Below are 23,585 nucleotides of genomic sequence, written 5' to 3' on the forward strand. Positions count from 1 at the left end.
TTCTTTAGCTTTTGGCCTTCTTCAAATGGATTCGCTGTTCTGCTTGGTTTCTGTGCTCTATCCTTCCCATGACCGAGGGTAGCTATGAGAGCTGACTCAGCTAGTTATCCCCAACGGTTTATATTCTCCTTCTAGCAGTTATTAAGTTTATATGACATTATTGTAAAGTAACTTTATTTTACTCTTGATTGTTCAAGTACCTTTAATCTGAATTATTTCTAATACAACTATGTATTCATGTTAAGCATGACTTTAGCTCATCGAACCCTGATTACATTGTTTCCCTTGGTATGTTCAAAAGTGCTTTGGGCCTAAAGGGGTGTTACATCTAGTTTCTGTCACTTCTAAAGTTGCTTTATTACCAAATAGTGCCCTTAGCTTGTCAGAATTCTGACTCTGATTTTGGGTTAATGTGTGTTCTCCTGGACACGTTGTCTCCAGCTTCCCATATTCACCTGGTGTCAGCAGGATTTCACACCTAAAAATTTGTCACCCAATTCAATTGAAGATCCTAGCAATTCTTTTTTAGCTGCTTACTAAAATAATTAACTTCAAAGAAGGTTAAAATATTGCTTTTTTCCATATAACTAAAAGTTCAATCTGCTGTGACTTAAAAGACATGTATCAGTTTTACACCTTGAATAGTCACCAGCTGTTTTCTTAAGACCTGTTTGAGACAGCTGTTTGAGACAACCCCTTCGTGAGATTTTTCCCGATATTTTCTCATGTACTCTTAGGTCAGGTTTGGCCAGACTTCCATGTTTCAAATGACATATTTTCCCATTTTTACTTTTATAACATGGACCCCAAGATCCCTCTGTTCCTCCATACTTCCAAGAATCCTGCCTTTAACCTTGTATTCAGCATTCAAATTTGACCTTCCAAAATGAATCACTTCACATTTATCTAGGTTGAACTCCATCTGCCACCTCTCAGCCCAGCTCTGCATCCTGTCAATGTCCTGTTGTAACCTGCAACAGCCCTCAACACTATCTACAATTCCACTAACCTTCGTGTCATCGGCAAACCTACTAATCCACCCTTCTACTTCCTCATGCAAGTAATTTATAAAAACCATAAAGAACAGTGGTCCCAGAACAGATCCTTGAGGGACACCACTGGTCACCGACATCCAGGCGGAATACTTTCCGTCCACTACCACTCGCTGTCTTCTTTCGGCCAGCCAATTCTGTATCCCAATAGCCAAATCTCCCTGTATCCCATGCCCCCTAACTTTCTGAATGAGCCTACGATGGGGAACCTTCTAAATGCCTTACTGAAATTCATATATACCACATCCACTGCCCGACCTTCATCAATGTGTCTTGTTACATCCTCAAAGAATTCAATGAGGCTTGTGAGGCATGACCTGCCCCTCACAAAGCCATGCTGACAATCTTTAATCAAACTATGTTTTTCTAAATAATCATAAATCCTATCTCTCACAATCCTTTCCAATATTTTGCTCACCACAGACGTAAGACTGTATGGTCTGTAATTTGCAGGGATTTCCCTATTCCCTTTCTTGAACAAGGGAACAACATTCGCATCCCTCCAATCATCCGGTACTACTCTAGCGGAAAGTGAGGACGCAAACATCGCCAACGGTGCAGCAATCACCTCCCTCGCTTCTCGTAGTAACCTTGGGTATATCCTGACGCTTTTCAAAATTTCCAGAACATTCTTCTTCTTAATACCTAAAATAGACTGTTTCAGTCTATTAACCTGCTTCACGCTATTCCCATGAGCAACAAGGTCCCTATCTCTAGTGAATACTGAAGGAAAATATTCATTTAGGGCCTCCACTATCTCATCAGACTCTCGGCACAAGTACCCTCCACTATCCCTGATCGGCCCTACTCTCACTCTGATCATCCTCTTATTTCTCGCATTAGTGTAGAATGCCTTGGGGATTTCCCTAATCCTTACCGCTAGGGCTTTTAATGCCGTCTTCTAGCTACCCTAAGTCCATTTTTGAGTTCCTTCCTGGCTACCTTGTAACCCTCTAGAGCTGTGCCAGATCCTTGCTTCCTCAACCTTATGTAAGCTTCCTTCTTACTCTTGACTAGAAGCTTCACTTCTCTTGTCATCCAAGGCTCCTTCACTATACCATTCCTTCCTCGTGTCAGGGGAACAAAACTATCCAGCACTCGCAGCAAGTGCTCCTGAAACAACTTCCACATTACTGTTGTGCATTTCCCCAAGAACAACTGTTCCCACTTTATGGTTCTCAGCTCCTGTCTAATAGCAGTATAATTTCCCCTCCACCAATTAAATACCTTCCCATACTGTCTGTTTCTATCCCTATCCATGACTATGGTAAAGATCAAGGAGTTGTGGTCACTGTCACTGAAGTGCTCTCCCATCGAGACACCTGGCACCTGGCCTGGTTCATTGCCAAGCACCAAATTCAATATGGCCTCCCACCTAGTCAGCCTATCTACATATTGAGTCAGGAAACCTTCCTGTACACACCTGACAAAATCTGCACCATACAAACCATTTGCAGAAAGGAGGTTCTAGTCAATATTATGGAAGTTGAAGTCACCCATGACAACAACTCTGTTATTTCTGCACCTGTCCAAGATCTGCCGCTCAATTTGTTCCTCTATCTCTCTGCTGCTATTGGGGGGGTCGATGGAAAACTCCCAATAAAGTGACTGCTCCTTTCTTGTTTCTGACTTCCACCCATCCTGACTCAGTAGACAAACCGTCCTCCACTACCTCCTTTTCTGTAGCTGTAATGCACTCCCTAATTAACAGTGCCACACCCCCTCCTCTTTTACCTCCCCCCTATTCTTCTTAAACATCTAAACCCCAGAACATCTAACAACCATTTCTGCCCCTGTGAAATCCATGTCTCTGTAATGGCCACGACATTGTAGTTCCAAGTACTGATCCATGCTCTAGGTTAATCTCCCTCATTCTGACACTCCTTGCATTAAAATGGACACACTTTAACCCATTCCACTGAGTGCAACTTTGCCCTATCAACTGTCTATCCTTCCTCACAGACTTGATGCATACTATTTCTGCCTGTTCAACAGCTACCCTATCCTTTAATCCATAGCTCTGGTTACCATCCCCTTGCCAAGCTATTTTAAACCCTCCTGAAGAGCTCTGGCAAACCTCCCACCCAGATATTGGTTCCCCTCCAGGTTAGGTGCAATCTGTCCTTCATGTACAGGTCCCACCCTCCCCAGAAGATATCCCAATGATCCACATATCTGAAGCCTTCCCTCCTGCACCAGCCCTGCAACCATGTGTTCAGCTGCACTCGCTCTCTGTTCCTTGCCTCACTTGCACGTGGCACCGGTAGCAATCCTGAGATTACTACTCTGCTTGTCCTGCTCTTTACCTTCCAACCTAACTCCCTAGAACACACATAAATACAGTGCAGAAGGAGGTAATTTGGCCCATCAAGTCTGCACCGGCTCACTTAAGCCCTCACTTCCACCCTATCCCCATAACCCAATAACCCTAACTAACCTTTTTGGTCACTCAGGTCAATTTATCATAGCCAATCCACCTAACCCGCAGTCTTTGGACTGTGGGAGGAAACCGGAGCACCCGGAGGAAACCCAGGCAGACACGGGGAGAACATGCAGACTCCGCACAGACAGTTACCCAATGGTGAATCGATCCTGGGACCCTGGCGCTGTGAATCCACAATGCTATCCTACTTGTGCTACCATGCTGCCCCAAATCACCTTTTAGATCCTCATCCCTTTTCTTAGCTATGTCGTTGGTGCCTATGTGCACCATGACTTCTGGTTGTTCACCCTCCCCCTTAAGAATTCTGTAGACTCGATCTGAGACATCCCTGACTGATGAGATCTACTATGCAGAATTAGTGAGGTCTTGCGACACTAAAACTCAGTAGAAATTTGAGTTAAACTTCTTGGATTAAGCAAACAAGAATCTTTATTGCCTCTATTCGATTACAATTGAGAGAAACTGAAATATATTCTCAATAAAGTCCGGTTAGCAAAAGGACTTAAAGAGAAGTAACTTGTACACAATTTAACTTTCAAAATAATACAGAAATGGTTTCTTGCTTCTGGCAAAACAACTTGCATTTACTTCAAGAGTTAGAGTGGAAAAGTGAAAATATGAAAAGTAGAGATAGCGAATAGTTTAGAGCAAAATATGGGATGATCCCGGAATAAAGATGGCCGTACGGACCATCATGTTTGTAGGAAATATTATTGTCCTGATGAACAAGCTTGGGAATCGGATGTTGAAGATGTAGTGCCAGCCAATGGATTAGAGAGGGGTTTTGTGATATTGAAAGGTGGCAGGTGGGACTGATGCCAGGAGAGAGGTGGTAATTTATCCTTGCAGCTCATAGGAGGTCATTCACCTTCTTCCTACATTGGACTGGGGTCCCCGTTGTCATGCTCCCTGCACTCACTGCAGCTGCCACTGTCTCCCAAGTGGCATTGTTCAGCCTACTACTGGTTCTCTAACCCCCTTGGGGAACAGGGTGTCCCGGCTCTCATCCACTGTGACGAGAAAACTGCCCATGTCGGCATCACCACAATGAGAAGCAGGTCTCCGTGCTGCCACCCTCGTGTTTTGGCTGGGAGGTGGCGAGCAGCTGAGGCCTGAGACGGGCGAATCAGATGGTGAGGATGCCAGACATGGTGAGATTCACTTAGGGACTCATTTTTTGCACTAAGTATGGATGAATACAGGTCACTATCTTGCTATTACAGTCCATGCAAAAACCCCGTGAAACTCACCCAAAATGACACTTCGGGCTGGATGCTTCCACCTCACCTGCCGCAAGATCACCACAGGTGAGACACGGACAATGGAATAGTCCATTGACTTCAGGCGGGATTCTCTGGTCACCAGGCGGGCGGAGCGAAACGATCTTGCTCTGAGTCATTTTTTGGGAACATTGCACCCCAAGTGTCATTTTGGGAGAGTTTGGCGGGATATTTCCCACTGGCTTTTGGGAGATATCCAGACCTGGATTAACCCATACCTCATCATTTTCTGGGCCTTGGGGGAGTTTCTCCTCTCTGAAGCTTACACTTAGATATGTTTTCATCAGTGGGGAGCTAAACTCGCTGCGGCGACCTCATCCGGGAATTGTTTAGCTTTGGTTTCCATATACGTGGACCAGACATGGTGGCACCTCGGTGGGGGAGGGGGGGGGGGTGGTATCACCGGCCACTAGAGACCCACGGGTGATCGGGCACAGAGATGGATAGTACGCTGGCACTTCCCCTGGTACCTTGGTTCTCACAGGGTGGCACTGCTTGGGTTCTGGGGATACTGCCAGGGTGCCTGGCTGGCAGTGCCAGGGGCCTGGGTGGGCCTTGCCCATTAGGGGGAGGCGAGGGGGTGGCGTTCCAGGGAGCCACGAGAAAGTTGGGACGGTAAGGTCCAGAAGGTGGGGTGGCGGGTGTGGGGGGTGTGGGGGGGGGGGGGGATGGTTGCAGAGATCGGGGCTGCACAGATCACTTCCTGATATAAGGAATGAATACATTTTAAACCATGAATGTGTGTTCCATGCTTTCTGCTCATTATTATTACGTTTCCTGCAAGACTGCTACTGTATAATTGTTTTCTTTTTGGACTTTCAGGGATTGACTAAAGGTGATGAGGAATTTGTCAACATTGCAGAAATAAAAGAATGGCCAACTGGGGTACAGATTGCATCAATATTAAAGTCTTATCAGATTTCAGCTGTCAACTATGAATTCCGGTAAGAGAAAGGTTTTGGTCGGCTTTTCCCTGTAAGCCAGATTGCAAATCACGAGAAACTGTTGGAACTTGTTGTGCACAGCTACCTGTTCTTCTTTAATTTCCCCAAGGTGAGTCCAACCCACAACGTCCCCCAAGGATAGGCAAGGAGACAGGTCCCAAATCCACCCTATCTAGAATAGGAATTAAACCCCCATTATTGTGGCATCAATCTTATCCTTCCTGCCAACTAACTAACCAGCGAGGGTGTGATGCAGAATGGTACACCGAGGGGTATGCTGGACCAAGAGTTTACTGAATGTGGTTGAGTATAATTCTGCTGCTGCGGATTGTCCACAGTGCCTCATGGGTTTCTGTCTTAACGCATGGTCTTCCCTTCCTGCATCCCCATTAAAACTGTACCTTTCATTTCAAATTTCCCTCCTCATAATGCATAATTCCAAAATGTATCACTCCATGCTTCTGGGGCTTGGATTCTCTGTGCCATCGCACCAAAATCACGAAAAGCGATCAGCTAGAGAATCGGCTCCAATGTCGAAAGCGGGCTTGACGCCGGTTTCACGGCGATTTTGAATTCTCCGGACCCCCCAACTGGCCGAAATCACGGCGCCCGCCGCCCGGCCCGGAAGTACGGTATGTATCTCATTATCTGCCCCGACCGATTCTCCGGGGCCTCAGCGAATCTGCGCCTTGGAAGGGCCGATTTTCCGACTGAGTGTTTCTAACCACCTGCAAAAAGTTCTGAAGCCGGCATGCTGGCTGAGACGGCTGCGAGAGGAGGTAGGAGTTGGCGTCGGGGGACTGCGGGCTCCCGTATCGGACACCGGCCGTGCTTTCTGCGAGGGGTGGGTGTGAGGAATAGGCTGAGCGGTCAGGGAGCCCCCGACATGACAGGGCGGTGCCCATGCACCGAGGGCCATTATAGCGGCCATCTTGTTGGACATCCACCCCGACCCCTGGGTCGTCGCCGAGAAAACGACTGCATGGGTGGGTACTGCCCCCCCCCCCCCCCCCGGCTCACCCCACTGAACCGGCAACACCCACCGGGGGACCACCCAGGGCCACACCGATGGCAGCCCCCAGTGAGCGCAGTGCTATCAAACGGTGGCCCTGGCAGCAGAGACGGACGCCAGGACCGGGGGCATAAATGTGGCTGGGGTGCGGGGGTGGAGGACATGTGAGGCTGGGGTGCGCCTGTGTGTGCGTCATATCATTTTCTCCCCTCACCCCCTGCAGATTATCATGTTTAGTCACCAGCCAGCAATGGCCGCCGTGCCGGGGGCCGCTGCCCTGCATGCAGCCCTGTGGCAGCATCAGCGGGGGCGACTCAGAGAGGAGGCGGAGGCTGCAGCAGAGGGGCGGGCTGCAGAGGGGCAGGTGGCAACCGCTCAGGGTGGAGGGTCTCCTGCTCGGGAGGCCGAGGAGGACGAGGAGGAGGCTGTAGTGGTGCCAAGGAGGCACCGGATGAGACCCCGCATGTACCGGAGCCGCATGTCCTTTGAGGACCTCTCGAACTGGGCCTGCAGGAAGAGACTGCGGATGAGCAGGTGGACTGTCTGACACATCTGCCACATGATGGCATACCTGGCACCGCAGGGGAGTGGGGGAGGACACCCACTCCTGGTGACCGTCAAGGTGACAGTGCCGCTCCACTTTTATGCAACGGGGTTGTTCCAGTCACCGAGTAGGCACCTGTTCAGAATTACACAGGCATCGGCACATAGGTGCATCCGTGCTATTACTGACGCCCTATATGCCCTTGTGGACCGGTACATTCAATACCCTATGGACGGCGCCCACCAGGATGCCTGGGCAGCGGGCTTTACCGCTGTCACCGGATGCCCGGGTCCAGGGGCTCATCGATGGGATGCACGTCGACCTCCGGCCACCTGTGCATAACAGGCCGCTCTTCACGTACAGGAGGGGGGTACCACTCCATGAACGGTCAGGTGGTCTGTGACCACCAAATGAGGATCCTGCACGTCTGCACCCGGGTTCCGGGCAATGTGCATGACTCGTTCGTGATGTCACAATCTGTGACCCCCGACATGTTCGAGGTTGCGGCTGATTGCTGGGGGTTACCCATTGCGGCCGTGGCTGACGATGCTGCAGACCGACGCGAAGACCCACGACAATGGTGCCCATTGTGCGACCAGGGGTGTGGTGGAGAGGTGCTTCGGTGGAGAGGGGTCCTGAAGATGCATTTCAGGTGCCTGGACCGCTCTAAGGACCCCTCCGGTATGACGCCAGGAGGGTCGGCCGCATCGTGGTGGTCTGCTGCGTCCTCCACAATATAGCCCAGCAGAAGGGCGATCAGCTGAAGGAGGATGAGGAGGAAGGGCAGATCTCATCAGATGAGGAGGATGAGGAGGACAATGAGCGGGACATGGGGGCTGGCCAGGCAAGGGAGGCTGCACTATGCTATCGCCAGGGCCAGCGAGCACGGGACACATTAGTCGACACACGCTTCACCAACTACAGGGGGGGGTTGCTCGGCAGGGGCACGGACACCACACTCCTTCACCACCAGACACCGTCACCAACCACCCTCACCTCCCACACCGAACCACCTGCACCGGAGGTTTCCTACCATTGCTCTGGACGTTGTCAAGACCATCTTGCACACATCTAGCCACTTTGAGTGGGCATCCCCATTCCCATGGATGAAAGGAGGCTGCCAATCACCAGGCGAAATCCAACCAACTGTCCTGGCTTGAGACAATTCACACCTCTTTAACCTGGGGTTACCCCTATCTTTGGATCTGTAAAGATTTAATTACCTGCAAATGCTCGCATTCTAAGCATTGTCTGGCATCTTTGAATTTGTCTATATATATATATATATGTTTCTGGAACATACCTCTTCATTCACCTGAGGAAGGAGCAGTGCTCCGAAAGCTAGTGTTTGAAACAAACATGTTGGACTTTAATCTGGTGTTGTAAGACTTCTGACTGTCCAACGCCGGCATCTCCACATTATTTTAAGCTTGTAATCCCTGCAGAGTCGGACAGATTTGTCGGGCTTCATTACTGGCACCGCGGATGCGGTGGGGCCCATTCTGCAAGTTGTGCAGGGCATGTGACTCCCAGCTCCTTCAGGCACCGAAGTCCATGTCAACTTTGGTAAGCAATGCAGAGGGGACAGGCCTCACCCTAACATACTGGGGTTAAGCATCAGTGTCCACGTAGATATGGGCCTTGGCTCCATTTATCCTGCCCAGACCCTCCTGGAACAATTTGTGGTACTTGTCCAGTACGCCATGCAGATTCCCAGTTCCCAACCGAAAAACCTGTAGCTAATTGAAACGAAGGAGTCGCAACAAGCCATGCCTCAGAAAATTGGGCCCCCGGTCCCTGTACCACAACCAAGGGAAGATGGACCAATTGCTGCTTGTGCATTACCAGAGTCATGGTGGCCCCCACGATGTCCAAAGGTTCACCAGCAATGTCAGCGGCATGATCCTTGCGTGGAGTTGCCAAAATGTTGATGGATCACGATACAGAAGGTAGCTCCAGTGTACAATACCATCACCACAGGGTGACTAGTGACTTGTAAAGTGACCTGGATCGGTGCTACCTTCAGGGCAGCGATGCATTTTAACTGCCCCTGGTGGAGGGTGTTGGTGTCACAGGGCTGCAGCTGAGGGTTCGCGATCCCAACAGTTCCCACCTCATTGCTGGATCAGTCTTAGGTCTGGGGCTGTGGGTGGGGGCGCCAGATGGTCCTGCCTCATCGGCAGGTAATCCTGCAAGACATAAGACAAGACGCATGGTTAGATTACAGGTGGGGGCTGGTGGTGGTGGTGGTGGGAGATGCGGGGTGGTGGGGGGTTGGAGGGCTGATGAAGGTCGGGGGGTTGCCACACATGGCATAGGGACATCGCAATCCATTGGGGGTTCACTCGCTTCCCCGATGCTGACATCCGCCTTAGTGACTGTCCCTCTCCAGCCCCACCCACCAGGTGCAGCACCGTCCGCTCTGCAGTGGTGAGGGGCTGCAGATCTGGTCGGCCTCCTCTGGTCTTCTCTGTCACTGCGGTTGTGGGCCACCTTATCTTGGGGGATAGATAAATCACAGTGTAAGACACTCGGACACGGGCAGCACAGGGGGTCCGTGGCTGGTGGCCTGTGTGGGCAGGGCACCTGTCTGTGGCAGGAGCTATGGTTGTTGGCATCTAAGGGGCAGCACAGTGGTGCAATGGTTAACACTGCTGCATCACGGCGCCGAGGACCCGGGTTCGATCCCAGCCCCAGGAAATTGTCCGTGTGGAGTTTACACAGTCTCCCCATGTCTGCATGCGACGCATCCCCACAACCCAAAAAAAAATGTGCAGCGTAGATGAATTGGCTACGCTAAATTGTCCCTTAATTGTAAAAAAACAATTGAGTCTAAATTTATTTTAAAAAATGGTTGTTGCCATGTGTTGGTATGTGGGTGGCCTCGGGGGGGGGGGGGGGGGGGGGGGGGGGGGGGGGGGTTGTTTGAGGGCTACAAATGTGTGGGACAGGGGTTGGTGCCAGGGACACGATGGTGATCCACCCTGGCTAGCCTGTAGAGTTGCCCACCTGCACCCTGCGCTGCCAACTAGTTTGCCTGGTTGGGGCCGCGTAGAAGGGGGGTTATGGGGACGGTGTTGATGCCAGGGTCCTGGTTACTCACCCTGACCGTCCTGAGGATGTCATGCAGCTTCTTGCGACACTGCTGGCTAGTCCTGGCGGTGGGACCCACGGGAGCACAGCCTCTACACCTGCACCCTGGCCCGGTTGACGTGCCACCGGCCGTCTTCCCACCCAAAGTGCCCCGGCTTTCCACTACGGCATCCGGCAGGGTCTAAAGCTCTGCACCAGCGAAATGGGATGCCGCTCTTTGGGGTGCCATCTTGTTGGCTGGAATGATTGTGTGTGGGCGGTGGAGAGCTTATATGCGGCTGCAGCTTGTCAGGCATTCGAGTTACAGTCCTGACCCTGACAAATCAGACGGTCCCGGAGCAATTCAGGACCTGTTAATGGGCTAGCACCTGGACTAGCAAGTCAGACATCATCATGCATTGGAATTGCACTAATTCCACGTGGCACCAGTGCTAGCCCATTAACGGGACCTGAATTGCTCCGGGACCTGCACCACTTTTGTAAACGTAGGACACTCGGGATTCAGTCCCGTCAGCACTTAGTCTCTCAAATGGAGAATTTCATTCAAAGTTTGCCTCTTCACACTGCAATTTAAATTTACTGTATGATCTAACCATTCTCCTGTACAATGAAATGAAAATGAAAATTGCTTATTGTCACGAGTAGGCATCAATGAAGTTACTGTGAAAAGCCCCTAGTCACCACATTCCGGCGCCTGTTCGGGGAGGCTGGTACGAGAATTGAACCGCGCTGCTGGCCTGCTTGGTCTGCTTTAAAAGCCAACGATTGAACCCAGTGTGCTAAACAAAAGCTACAGCTGCATAAATGGTCGGTTTAAACACATGATCGCCCATTAAAATTAAATGAATGCCAAAACACCTTCTGACAGAACTCGCATCTTGAAGTCTCAACAGTTAGTACATACACTCAATAATTCCTTGATGCCATCAACTACACATGTCCCTGGTAATTAAAAAAAACTTCTGTAATCTGAATTTTAAATTTGTAATACTAGAGTCCTCAGTTGTGCTTGACCTACAAGATACAAATAACTATTATTTATGAATAAAGTAGAATTTATTGAGCAAGATTTTGCAGATACCTAACCACAAGCAGAGAAGACAACATAGAAGTTTCTCATCTCTCAAGATCACAGGAACTCTTGGTGTTGTCAGCATAGGTGATATCTATCTTTTTTGAAGTGACTTTGAATGTCCAGGAGAATCATTCCCCAGAAGCTATGGTACCATTCTCATCAACTACAGAGAAGCCATAAATAGTCACATTATCTGGTCAATATACCTTAACCCAAGTTCCACACTAAAGCTATTAAAATCAAGTTAAGACCTTATATTATCACAATGTCAGAGAATAAAAGTTTCCTCTATGGTACAGATTAATTAAAGCATGCATGTTTTGTTTAAGCAGTGTCATCCTAAATTCAAACTGAATTAGCCATTCCTTCAAACTGATTTAAAAACAATCACCTGTTCTCACCTGTCCGAGAACTCTTGAGAACAAAGACACAGCCTCTTTCTCAAAACCTTCAGTTAGAAAAACAGCTGCTCTGCTGAGTTTTTGGAACTCCTGTACAGCTATATAAATAAACAATCCTAATCCTCCCTTTGAAACTGGCAGGACCTAGCTTGTAAAAGGCAATGGTCTGTAAAATTGAATGTAAACAATGCAGTTCAAAGCTTTTAGGCTTCTAGACATTCAAACAGGATAGAAAACGTTAAAGGACATGTGAAATTGACTGTGAAAAAAAAAACTTCAGAGATTGTCTAATTTATTTATTTTTATTTTGAAATTGTAGTTGTATAAGTTTATCAAGGGTTTAAGACATGGCAGGAGATCCCAAACCCGTGTCATGCTCCTCGTGTGCGATGTGGGAGCTCAGGGACACGTCCACTGTCCCTGGCTCTTTCACGTGCAGGAAGTGTGTTCAGTTGCAGCTCCTGTTAGACCGCTTGACGGCTCTGGAGCTGCGGATGGACTCACTTTGGAGCATCTGCGATGCTGAGGAGGTTGTGGATAGCACGTTTAGCGAGTTGGTCACACCGCAGGTGAAGGTTACTGAGGGATATAGCAAATGGGTGACCAAAAGACAGAGCAAGAGTAGGAAGGCAGTGCAGGTGTCCCCTGCGGTCATCTCCCTGCAAAACAGATAGACCGCTTTGGATACTGTTGGGGGAGATGGCTCACCAGGGGAAGGCAGCAGCAAGGTTCACGGCACCGTGGCTGGCTCTGCTGCACAGCAGGGCAGGAAGAAAAATGGCAGGGCTATAGTGATAGGGGACTCGATTGTAAGGGGAATAGACAGGCGGTTCTATGGACGCAATCGAGACTCCAGGATGGTATGTTGCCTCCCTGGTGGAAGGGTCAAGGATGTCTCGGAGCGGCTGCAGGACATTCTGGAGGGGGAGGGTGAACAGCCAGCTGTCGTGGTGCACATAGGCACCAACGATATAGGTAAAAAAAGGGATGAGGTCCAACAAGCAGGTAGGTAGTAAAACAGGGACAGAAGCAAAAGGAAGTAAGGGGAAAAGTGCAAGGCAGAGAAGACATAGTAAAAAATCTAAAAGGGCGACAGTACAAGGTACAGTGACTGAGGGGAGCTTAGTGAATAGGCCCAGTAATACTAAAAGGAATAAAACTGGAGAGGTTAAGATTCAAAACAGAGGTAAAAAAAAAAACAACATAAGTGTACTTTACCTGAATGCTCGTAGTATTCGGAATAAAGTAAATGAGTTGATGGCACAAATCATCGTGAATGACTATGATTTAGTGGCCATTACTGAAACATGGTTAAAGGATGGTCACGACTGGCAGTTAAATATCCAAGGGTATCAAACTATTCGGAAGGACAGAGTGGATGGTAAGGGAGGTGGTGTTGCTCTGTTATTTAAGGATGACATCCAGGCAATAGTAAGGGATGACATCGGTGCTATGGAGGATAAGGTTCAATCCATTTGGGTAGAAATCAGGAATAGTAAGGCGAAAAAGTCACTGATAGGAGTAGTCTATCGGCCACCAAATAGTAACATTATGGTGGGCCAGGCAATAAACAAAGAAATAACTGATGCATGTAGAAATGGTACAGCAGTTATCATGGGGGATTTTAATCTACATGTCGATTGGTTTAACCAGGTCGGTCAAGGCAACCTTGAGGAGGAGTTTATAGAATGTATCCGCGATAGTTTCCTAGAACAGTATGTACTGTAACCAACGAGGGAACAAGCTGTCCTACAGCTTGTCCTGTGTAATGAGACAGGATTGATTCATGATCTCATAGTTAGGGATCCTCTCGGAAGGAGCGATCACAATATGGTGGAATTTAAAATACAGATGGAGGGTGAGAAAGTAAAATCAAATACTAGTGTTTTGTGTTTAAACAAAGGAGATTACAATGGGATGAGAGAAGAACTAGCTAAGGTAGACTGGGAGCAAAGACTTTATGGTGGAACAGTTGAGGAACAGTGGAGAACCTTCCAAGCGATTTTTCACAGTGCTGAACAAAGGTTTATACCAACAAAAAGGAAGGACGGAAGAAAGAGGGAAAATCGACCGTGGATATCTAAGGAAATAAGGGAGATTGTCAAATTGAAGGAAAAAGCAGATAAAGTGGCAAAGATTGGTGGGAGACTAGAGGACTGGGAAATCTTTAGGGGGCAACAGAAAGCTACTAAAAAAGCTATAAAGAAGAGTAAGATAGAGTATGAGAGTAAACTTGCTCAGAATATAAAAACAGACAGTAAAAGTTTTTACAAATATATAAAACAAAAAAGAGTGGCTAAGGTAAATATTGGTCCTTTAGAGGATGAGAAGGGAGTTTTAATAATGGGAGATGAGGAAATGGCTGAGGAACTGAACAGGTTTTTTGGGTCGGTCTTCACAGTGGAAGACACAAATAACATGCCAGCGACTGATAGAAATGAGGCTATGACAGGTGAGGACCTTGAGAGGATTTTTATCACTAAGGAGGTAGTGATGGGCAAGCTAAATGGGCTAAAGGTAGACAAGTCTCCTTGCCCTGATGGAATGCATCCCAGAGTGCTAAAAGAGATGGCTAGTGAAATTGCAGATGTACTAATGATGATTTACCAAAATTCACTAGACTCTGGGGTGGTCCCGGTGGATTGGAAATTAGCAAACGTGACACCACTGTTTAAAAAAGGAGGTAGGCAGAGAGCAGGAAATTATCGGCCAGTGAGCTTAACTTCGGTAGTAGGGAAGATGCTGGAATCTATCATCAAGGAAGAAATAGCGAGGCATCTGGATAGCAATTGTCCCATTGGGCAGACGCAGCATGGGTTCATAAAGGGCGGGTCGTGCCTAACTAATTTAGTAGAATTTTTTGAGGACATTACCAGTGCAGTAGATAATGGGGAGCCAATGGATGTGGTATATCTGGATTTCCAGAAAGCCTTTGACAAGGTGCCACACAAAAGGTTGCTGCATTAGATAAAGATGCATGGCATTAAGGGTAAAGTAGTAGCATGGATAGAGGATTGGTTAATTAATATAAAAAGCAAAGAGTTGGGATAAATGGGTATTTCTCTGGTTGGCAATCAGTAGCTATTGGTGCCTCAGGGATCCGTGTTGGGCCCACAATTGATCACAATTTACGTAGATGATTTCGAGTTGGGGACCAAGGGCATTGTGTCCAAGTTTGAAGATGACACTAAAATGAGTGGTAAAGCAAAAAGTGCAGAGGATACTGGAAGTCTGAAGAGGGATCTGGATAGGTTAAGTGAATGGGCTAGGGTCTGGCAGATGGAATACAATGTTGACAAATGTGAGGTTATCCATTTTGGTAGAAATAACAGCAAACAGGATTATTATTTAAACGATAAAATATTAAAGCATGCTGCTGTGCAGAGAGACCTGGGTGTGCTAGTGCATGAGTCACAGAAAGTTGGTTTACAGATGCAACAGGTGATTAAGAAGGCAAATGGAATTTTGTCCTTCATTGCTAGAGGGATGGAGTTTAAGACTAGGGAGGTTATGTTGCAATTGTATAAGGTGTTAGTGAGGCCACACCTGGAGTATTGTGCTCAGTTTTGGTCTCCTTACTTGAGAAAGGACATACTGGCACTGGAGGGTGTGCAGAGGAGATTCACTCGGTTAATCCCAGAGCTGAGGGGGTTGGATTATGAGGAGAGGTTGAGTAGACTGGGACTGTACTCGTTGGAATTTAGAAGGATGAGGGGGGATCTTATAGAAACGTTTAAAATTATGAAGGGAATAGATAGGATAGATGCGGGCAGGTTGTTTCCACTGGCGGGTGAAAGCAGAACTAGGTGACATAGCCTCAAAATAAGGGGAAGTAGATTTAGGACTGAGTTTAGGAGGAACTTCTTCACCCAAAGGGTTGAGAATCTATGGAATTCCTTGCCCAGTGAAGCAGTTGAGGCTCCTTCATTAAATGTTTTTAAGGTAAAGATAGATAGTTTTTTGAAGAATAAAGGGATTAAGGGTTATGGTGATTGGGCCGTAAAGTGGATCTGAGTCCACAAAAGATCAGCCATGATCTCATTGAATGGCGGAGCAGGCTCGAGGGGCCAGATGGGCTACTCCTGCTCCTAGTTCTTATGTTCTTATTTCCACCACTTTAAAGGGAATAAATATGTTTACCTTCATCTCATAGATCTTTGAATGTGGCGACAGTTTAAAGGGGTTGAGGCTACAGATTGGAACACTTCACTTTATTATCAGAGAACCTTATTTTTGAGATACTGACAGACAGTTTAAAGGGCTTAAGGCTGAAAATAGGAACATTTTTCCTTTATTACCAGAGAACTGTATTTTTGAGATGCTGACAGACTGTTTAAAGGGTTTGAAGTTTGCAGATGAGAAGAGAAGCCAAATGGCCTCATCCATGGAAATACCCCAGAATTGAGCTCCCGAGACCAACACAAGCCCCCCTAACCCCCACCTCCCATGAAGAACCCCCCCCCCTCCGCTCCGCAACCTGGAGACAATTGTGTCGGGAGGGTATGAACCCCCTTGCCACCCCTCAGAGTGCAAGGTGCCCGGTTGGCACAGCCAAGAGCGGGGTCTGAAAGGGGAGAAACGGGAGAGGGGCTGAAGGGAGGGGACTGGGGGAGGTTAAGGAGGAATGACGATGTGATCTTCCGGGGCCTTCCCCAATGACATGATCATGTTCATGCCCAGGAAGAGCGCGAACCTGATTTGCATGAATTTGAATCCATTATAATATACTTAGCGTGGCTAACTTTGCATCTTCAGCCCTCATCGAGTCTTCCCAACCACCAGGCGTGATGTAACGATTGAACAAATTGCTACTGCTTTTTAAAATGGGAACCAGGCACCATGGCCTCCGCGATAGAGGAAGGAGGTGAACAGCACTATCTCCACCTAGTACTGGGGATTCCAAGGGGACAGGGTCTACTGGCCAGCTCCGGAAAGGAGGAAGGATGTTTCTGCAGTGGGTGTCGTGGTTGATGTGGGTGGTCCTGGAGTCTGCTGTCTGTTGTTTACAAGTTCTTAAAGAGCTGTGTTAGTCTGATGTCTGTGTCATGGGGAAATTGGTTCCTGTGGGCTACGTGCAGTGTGATGAGTGTCAAGGAGCCAGGCCTAATGGGTTGGGTGATGAGATACCGAAAGAAAAACCAACAAAGTGCCCAGCCTGTGGGTGGGATAATGTGGCAAAAACTCGGGAGTCGCTGACTAGGAGTCTTATCTGTAGAGGCATGACAGTAACAACATCTCAGAATGATGCAGCCTGAGTAGGAAGAGTGCCTATTAGCTTTGCCTCTCTCTGAAGTATGAAGCAATTATGCCCTCTAACATCCCTGAGACTCATGCTCATCAAACTAATTGTCCATCAAGAATTAACCCTTAACAATATCTCCAGCCATTGGGGCGCATGGTCCGAGATAACTAACCCCGTATACCCTGCTCCCACTACCTCAACCAAAATCTCCCAACTCACTACAAAGTAATAAATCCTCAAATACACCTTATAGACGTGTAAAAAGAAGAAATACTCACTTACCCCTAGATTCTGAAAGCACAATGGATCCATCATACCCATCCTCTCCCTAAACCCTCCCAGCTCCCTTGCCACTTGTACCCTACCCATTGACCTGGGGCTCGACCTATCCACCTTTGGCTCGAGGACACAGTTAAAATCTCCTCCCATGATCAACTGGTGTGTGGCCAAATCCGGGATCGCTGCCAGCAATCTCCTCATAAAACCCACATCTTCCCAATCCAACGGGGTTTACCTGCACAGGTTTGAGCCTTGTTCACAGTGAGTGTGATTGAAAATGTTTTTACGTGTCTGGTGGGCACCACAGGGTCTGGAGTGCTTTATTGACCTTTTTAATCAGCTTTTGGTTTATTTAAGTTTATTTAAGTTTTTAAAGTTCCAGTTGCTCTTTGTTTTTGTTCAGAGCAGTGACCCTTTAAAGAGCCTCCTGAAGATGCACTTCCATTGCCTCAACGGGTCTGCCAGGGCCCTTGAGTACAGCCCCCAGAGGGTCTCCCGCTTTGTGGTAGATTGCTGTGTGCTACATAACCTGGCACTGCAACAGGGACGCTAGCTTCATGAGGAAGACCTGGGACACCCGGATGAGGAGGACGTTTCGGAGAGAGTAGAGGAAGGGGCCACTGAGGATCCAGAGGATGGAGGCCAGGCCAGGGCAGGGGTGCAATGGGCATGAGGGCTAGGAATGTCCTCATAGCCTCCCGCTTCATGGTGTCGGACCAGAATGTTGTCCGACAGCACAAGAGCGCCCCCCCCCCCCCCCCCCCCCCCCCCCCCCCACTGTGCATCCAAGGTTGCTTTCATAGCCTCACACTCTGACTGGGTGTGTACCCTGTTTGAACATCAGAGGTGGAGGCGGCCTGCTGCCTTCCACACGCTGTTACCTGAGATGCCATTGGCAGGCATCCTCAAGAGAGCCAAGAGAGCACCAGCTACTCTCAGGTGGCACTGGTGTTGTTGTGTCCCTGTTCTGCCCGCTATACCTGAATTGAGCTGGTCTCGGGAAGGGAGGAATTCAGATAGGCTGTGCACTCCCCGGGTTTCCTGCATGGTAGGCCCAAGGATGTGCTCCAGCAGATCATCCTCCCTCTGGGTGCTCGTGGGCCCTCGATTATTCTATGGGATGGAGGGGCAGTTGGAATGAGCTCCAGAAGCCTCAAAGTCACCTGGCACTGACAATCCTGTAGGCCCGCCATTGTCTGTACCATGCAGTTGAACCCCTTAGCCATGGACCTCAGGGACTGAGCCATGTTTTGGAGTTCTCCCATCATGGAACTGACCTCTTGCCCCAGGCTTTCCACACTTGCAGTATTGGCCTGGGTCCACACATTGCTGGCACCATCTCCTGCGACAGAAGACTTTGTGATTCCTCCATTTAGCCTTTCAGTCGCAGGAGTGTTGCTGATTGGAGGAGTCACATGCCTTCCTCGTATTCCTGGCTCTGCCTTTGCATCTACAGCAATAGAGGGGATTTGTGAGTGCGAAGGAGGTGAGGGATCCGGGTGGGAGATATGTGATTGTGATTTTGAGTGGGGTACTGGAAGGGGCACCGGTGGTGTTGGTAAATGTGTATGCCCCAAATTGGGAAGATGTGGGTTTTCTGAGGAGATTGCTGGCAGCGATCCCGGATTTGGCCACACACCAGTTGATCATGGGAGGAGATTTTAACTGTGTCCTCGAGCCAAAGGTGGATAGGTCGAGCCCCAGGTCAATGGGTAGGGTACAAGTGGCAAGGGAGCTGGGGGGGGTTTAGGGAGAGGATGGGTATGATGGATCCATGGTGCTTTCAGAATCTAGGAGTAAGTGAGTATTTCTTCTTTTCACACGTCTATAAGGTGTATTTGAGGATTTATTACTTTGTAGTGAGTCGGGAGATTTTGGTTGAGGTAGAGGGAGCAGGGTATGCGGGGTTAGTTATCTCGGACCATGCGCCCCAATGGCTGGAGATTCGGTTTAGATCGGGATGAGAGCAGAGGTCGGGGTGGAGGTTTGACTCGGGGTTGTTGGCGGATGGAGGTTTTTGTGATAAGGTGCGGGCGGCGATTAAGGAGCATTGGAGTTGAATCAGAATGGGGAAGTGTCGGTGAGCATTTTTAGGAAAGCACTGAAGGCAGTGTTCCGGGAAGGAAATTATTTTGTTTTAAGGCTTGTGCGTCTCGTGAGCAAGATAATGGAGGTGGACAGGGAATATTCAAGGGTGCGCACCGTGGAGGGATTGGCGATGAGGAAAACGTTGTAGGGGCAGTTTGACAGGCTGACAACAGGGAGAGTGGTAGGGCAACTGGGTAAGGCAAGGGGGGTGCAATATGAGTTTCCGGAGAAGGCGAGTCGCATGCTGGCGCACCAGTTGTGGAGGCAGGCTGCGTCCATGGAAATATTAAAGATACAGACTGGGGCTGGGGATGTGGTGTCAGAGTCAGGGAAGATAAATGAGGCATTTAGGGAGTACTACCAGGGACTTTATGAGGCGGACCCGGGAGGAGAGGAAGGGGACATGGGTGTGGTTTCTGGACAAGCTGGAATTTCCCCAGGTGGAGGAACCAAAGAGGCAGGCATTGGAGGAGCCCCTGTTGCTGAGGGAGGTGCTGGATAGTATCAGGGATATGAAGTCGGGGAAGGCCCCTGGACCGGATGGTTACCTGGAGGAATTTTATAAGGAATTTGCGACGGACCTAGCACCATATCGGTTGGGGTCGTTTAATGAAGCACTGGAGAAGGAGGAGTTGCCGGAGACAATGGCACTGATCCCGAAAAAGGGGAAAGGCCCAGTGGAATGTGAGTCATATAGGCCCATATCACTATTGAACATGGGTGTAAAAGTATTGGCTAAGTTGTTGGCGGGGAGGATGCAGGACTGTACCCCGGGGATGATGGCAGAAGATCAAACAGGCTTCGTGAAGGGCAGCTCCCGAGTAATATAAGACAGCTGGTGAATGTGGTGATGAATCCATTGGGGGCTCTGGTACCGGAGGTGGTGGTGTCCACGGACGCGGAGAAGGCATTTGATCGGGTGGAGTGGCGGTACTTGTTCGAGGTTTTGGGAAGGTTTGGATTTGGGCCCAGATTTGCGGCATGGGTGCGGTTGCTGTATGTGGCACCAAGGGCGAGGGTGGGGACGAATGATATGAGCTCACAAAGCTTTGACTTACACAGAGGTACGAGGCAAGGGTGCCCGCTGTCTCCGCTGCTGTTTGCACTGGCCATAGAGCAATTGGCGATGGCTCTCAGTGGGTCGGCAGAGTAGCGAGGGATTATGGAGGGACAGACAAGCATCGGGTGTCGCTCTATGCCGATGACCTCTTGCTGTATATTTCGGATCCATTGGAGAGTAGGGAAGGATTATGGGCCTGCTGGGGAGGTCTGGTGGGTTCTCAGGGTACAAGGTGAATGTAGGGAAAAGCGAGATGTTCCTGGTAATTGAGTGGACACAGTGGGCTAATTTAGGGGGGATGCCATTTACGGTAGCGAGGAATAGGTTGAGGTATTTGGGGATTCAGGTAGCGAGGGAATGGACGGGGCTCCATAAGTGGAACTTAACGAAGCTGGTGGAGGAGGCTAGGGATGATCTTAAGAGGTGGGATACACTGCACTTAACGCTGGCGGGAGGGTGCAAGTGGTGAAAATGAATATTCTGCCGACGTTCTTGTTTATCTTTCAAGCTCTCCCGATCTTTATACCAAAAGCCTTTTTTTCGGAAAGTGGACACGATCATTTCTGACTTTGTATGGGCGGGAAGGTGCCAAGGGTGGGGAGGACTCTGCTACAGAGGCAGAGGCAGCAGGGGGGGTTGGCGTTGCAGAACTTGCTTCATTATTATTGGGCGGCGAATGTGGACAAGGTGCGGCGGTGGTGGGAAGGAGAAGGGGTAGAGTGGGTTAGGATGGAGGAGGAATCTTGTAAGTGGTCTAGTTTGAGGGCTATGGTGATGGCACCGTTACCAATGGCTCCGAGTAGGAATTCAAGGAGCCCGATGGTGCAGTCCACAGTGAAGATATGGAATTAGTTGAGGAGGCATTTCAGGGTGGAACGGATGTTGGTGTTAATGCCGCTGTGCGAGAATCATGGGTTTGAGCCGGGGGTGATGGATAGTGTATACAGGAGGTGGAGGGAAGTGCGGCTGGTCAAGGTGAGTGATCTGTATTTGGAGGAAGGGTTCACCAGTCTGGATGAGCTGAGGGAGAGGATAGAGCTGCTGAAGGGTGGTCAGTTCAGGTATCTGCAGTTTAGGGACTTTGCACGAAAGGTCCCTAAGTTGCCGGGATACATCCTGCTGGAGCGACTGCTGCTTCCGGATGTGGAAGGGGAGGGAAGAATTGGGGATATTTACAAGTGGCTGGGGGAGCAGGGAGGTGAGTGGGTGGTGAAGATCAAGGAGAAATCCGAAGCGGAGTTGGGAGGGGATATCAATTGGGGAGTATGGAGTGAGGCACTGCGTAGGGTAAATGGAACCTCCACTTGTGCAAGGATGAGCCTGATACAGTTCAAGGTGGTGCACAGTGTACATATGACTCAGGTGAGAATGAGTGGTTTCTTTCAGGGGGTAGCAGATGAGTGTGAGATGTGTGGGCAGGGGTTAGCGATTAGGGGATTTGGGTAACATACCCATTGAGTGTCACATTGACAATAAATCCCTGTGGGAAAATGTGCACTCTACAAAAAGTGTCAATGAGAAAAGGTTAAGGATAGACATCGCAAGTTTGAAGCAGATGTTGGACAGAAGGAAGAGAACAAAAATTAAATGGGTCGACAGTAGCTATCAATTGTCCGACTGTTTTACGAAAAGAGGGGCTAATTCACACAAACTTTTGGATATTGTTAATGAAGGGCGCTTGTTTCTGTGACATTGTTTTTTTTACATTCAAAACTGAAAAACAGGGGGGAAATTGCATTGTTTTTGAGTTTCTTGTAATTTTGATTTCACCAAATTATTTTTTTTTCTCCAAGGAAGGGGAGACTGTTAAGGAATGGGTTAAGCGACATCCCAATTAAATATCTCATTTATGTTAAGTATCCAATAATTGACACTGATATGTAAAGAAGCTTCAGGTGGCCTTTTGGGGCTTTTGATGTGATGATAGAGTTTTGTACAGGGTTGCGTTAAAGGAAAATAAAGATGTTTGTGAGAATGGGCAGAACTTTTGACTCTTTATACAACAGCAGCTAAACAGCTAATACTTCAGGGGGTTTGAGGAAAGGTGGGGGATATTTGTGACCGTGTTTGAGGGGCTGTTCATCGCAGGGGAGGGGGGGAGTGAAAAAAGGGGAAAATCTGTACAGACTGTATAGTTGATTGTTGAGAAGTATGTTTCCCGGGATGTTTATTTGCTGTAACCTGTTTTGATACATGTTTGTAATTAAATATATTTTTTAAAAAGAAATTCAAGGTCACCATGACCTCTTCAATACCAGACAAAGGAACCAGGCTTGTGCACAGCAGGAAGTGACTCAAGGCACAATATTGGCTATTCATAATCCAGAGAAATGTTCTCAGGCTTATTTGTAGGCTGCCAATAACAAGACCCAACACACTAACCAGGCACAGGCCGGGGATTGCCCTATCTTCTTCAAAAAGGCCCAATAAAGGCTTGTGGTCTGTCACAAAATACCTGCCATAGGCGCACTGGTGAAATCTATTTATGCCATATATGGCCATCAAGCCTTTCTTCTCAATCTGTGAGTAGAACCACTCTGCATCTGAAATAATCCAGGATGTATAGAGCATAAGTATTTCTGTGCCACCTTCCCAACGATGCGAGAGTACCGCCCCGACTCCATCAGGAGAGGCATCACACGTTGTTAATAGCTCCTTCTTGGGATCGTAATGAGCCAGTAAATAAGATGGTAGTAGCTGCTGTTTTACGCTTTCAAAGGCCTCTTCTTGGGGCGCCTCCCAAGACCATTTCTGGTATTTCTTCAATAGCAGATGTAATGGCAACTGCAAGGATGCCAAGTTTGGGATGAGCTCCCCATATTAATTGACTAGTCCCAGGAACGATTTCAATTATGTGGCATCTCATGGGCTAGGCCTTTCCCTCATGTCTTTGACATTGCCTTCCATGGGGTGTAGGCCTGTTTTGTAACCCAGTATCCTAGGTTGGTTACTTCACTTGCCTGGAAAAGAAATCGCTGCAAGACTTCATTTAGGTTTGCTAGATGCCCCTGCTCTGTAGTCCCTGTAATCAGAATGTCATCCAGGTGTACTGTACCTTGGGTAATCCCTAGA

General features: G+C 48.5%; 1 protein-coding gene across 1 annotated transcript in view; it reads left to right on the plus strand.

Annotated features, from left to right (window-relative positions):
- LOC119970024 (ufm1-specific protease 2-like) overlaps positions 1–23,585 on the plus strand; it is a 100,831-nt gene that overhangs the window by 71,349 nt on the left and 5,897 nt on the right. Inside the window, exon 9 of the mRNA XM_038803971.1 lies at positions 5,598–5,719. Coding sequence (XP_038659899.1) covers positions 5,598–5,719 — 122 coding nt within the window. The remainder of the gene's footprint in view (positions 1–5,597; positions 5,720–23,585) is intronic.

The sequence above is a fragment of the Scyliorhinus canicula genome, chromosome 8 (genome assembly GCF_902713615.1).
Source record: "Scyliorhinus canicula chromosome 8, sScyCan1.1, whole genome shotgun sequence".
Lineage (NCBI taxonomy): Eukaryota > Metazoa > Chordata > Chondrichthyes > Carcharhiniformes > Scyliorhinidae > Scyliorhinus > Scyliorhinus canicula.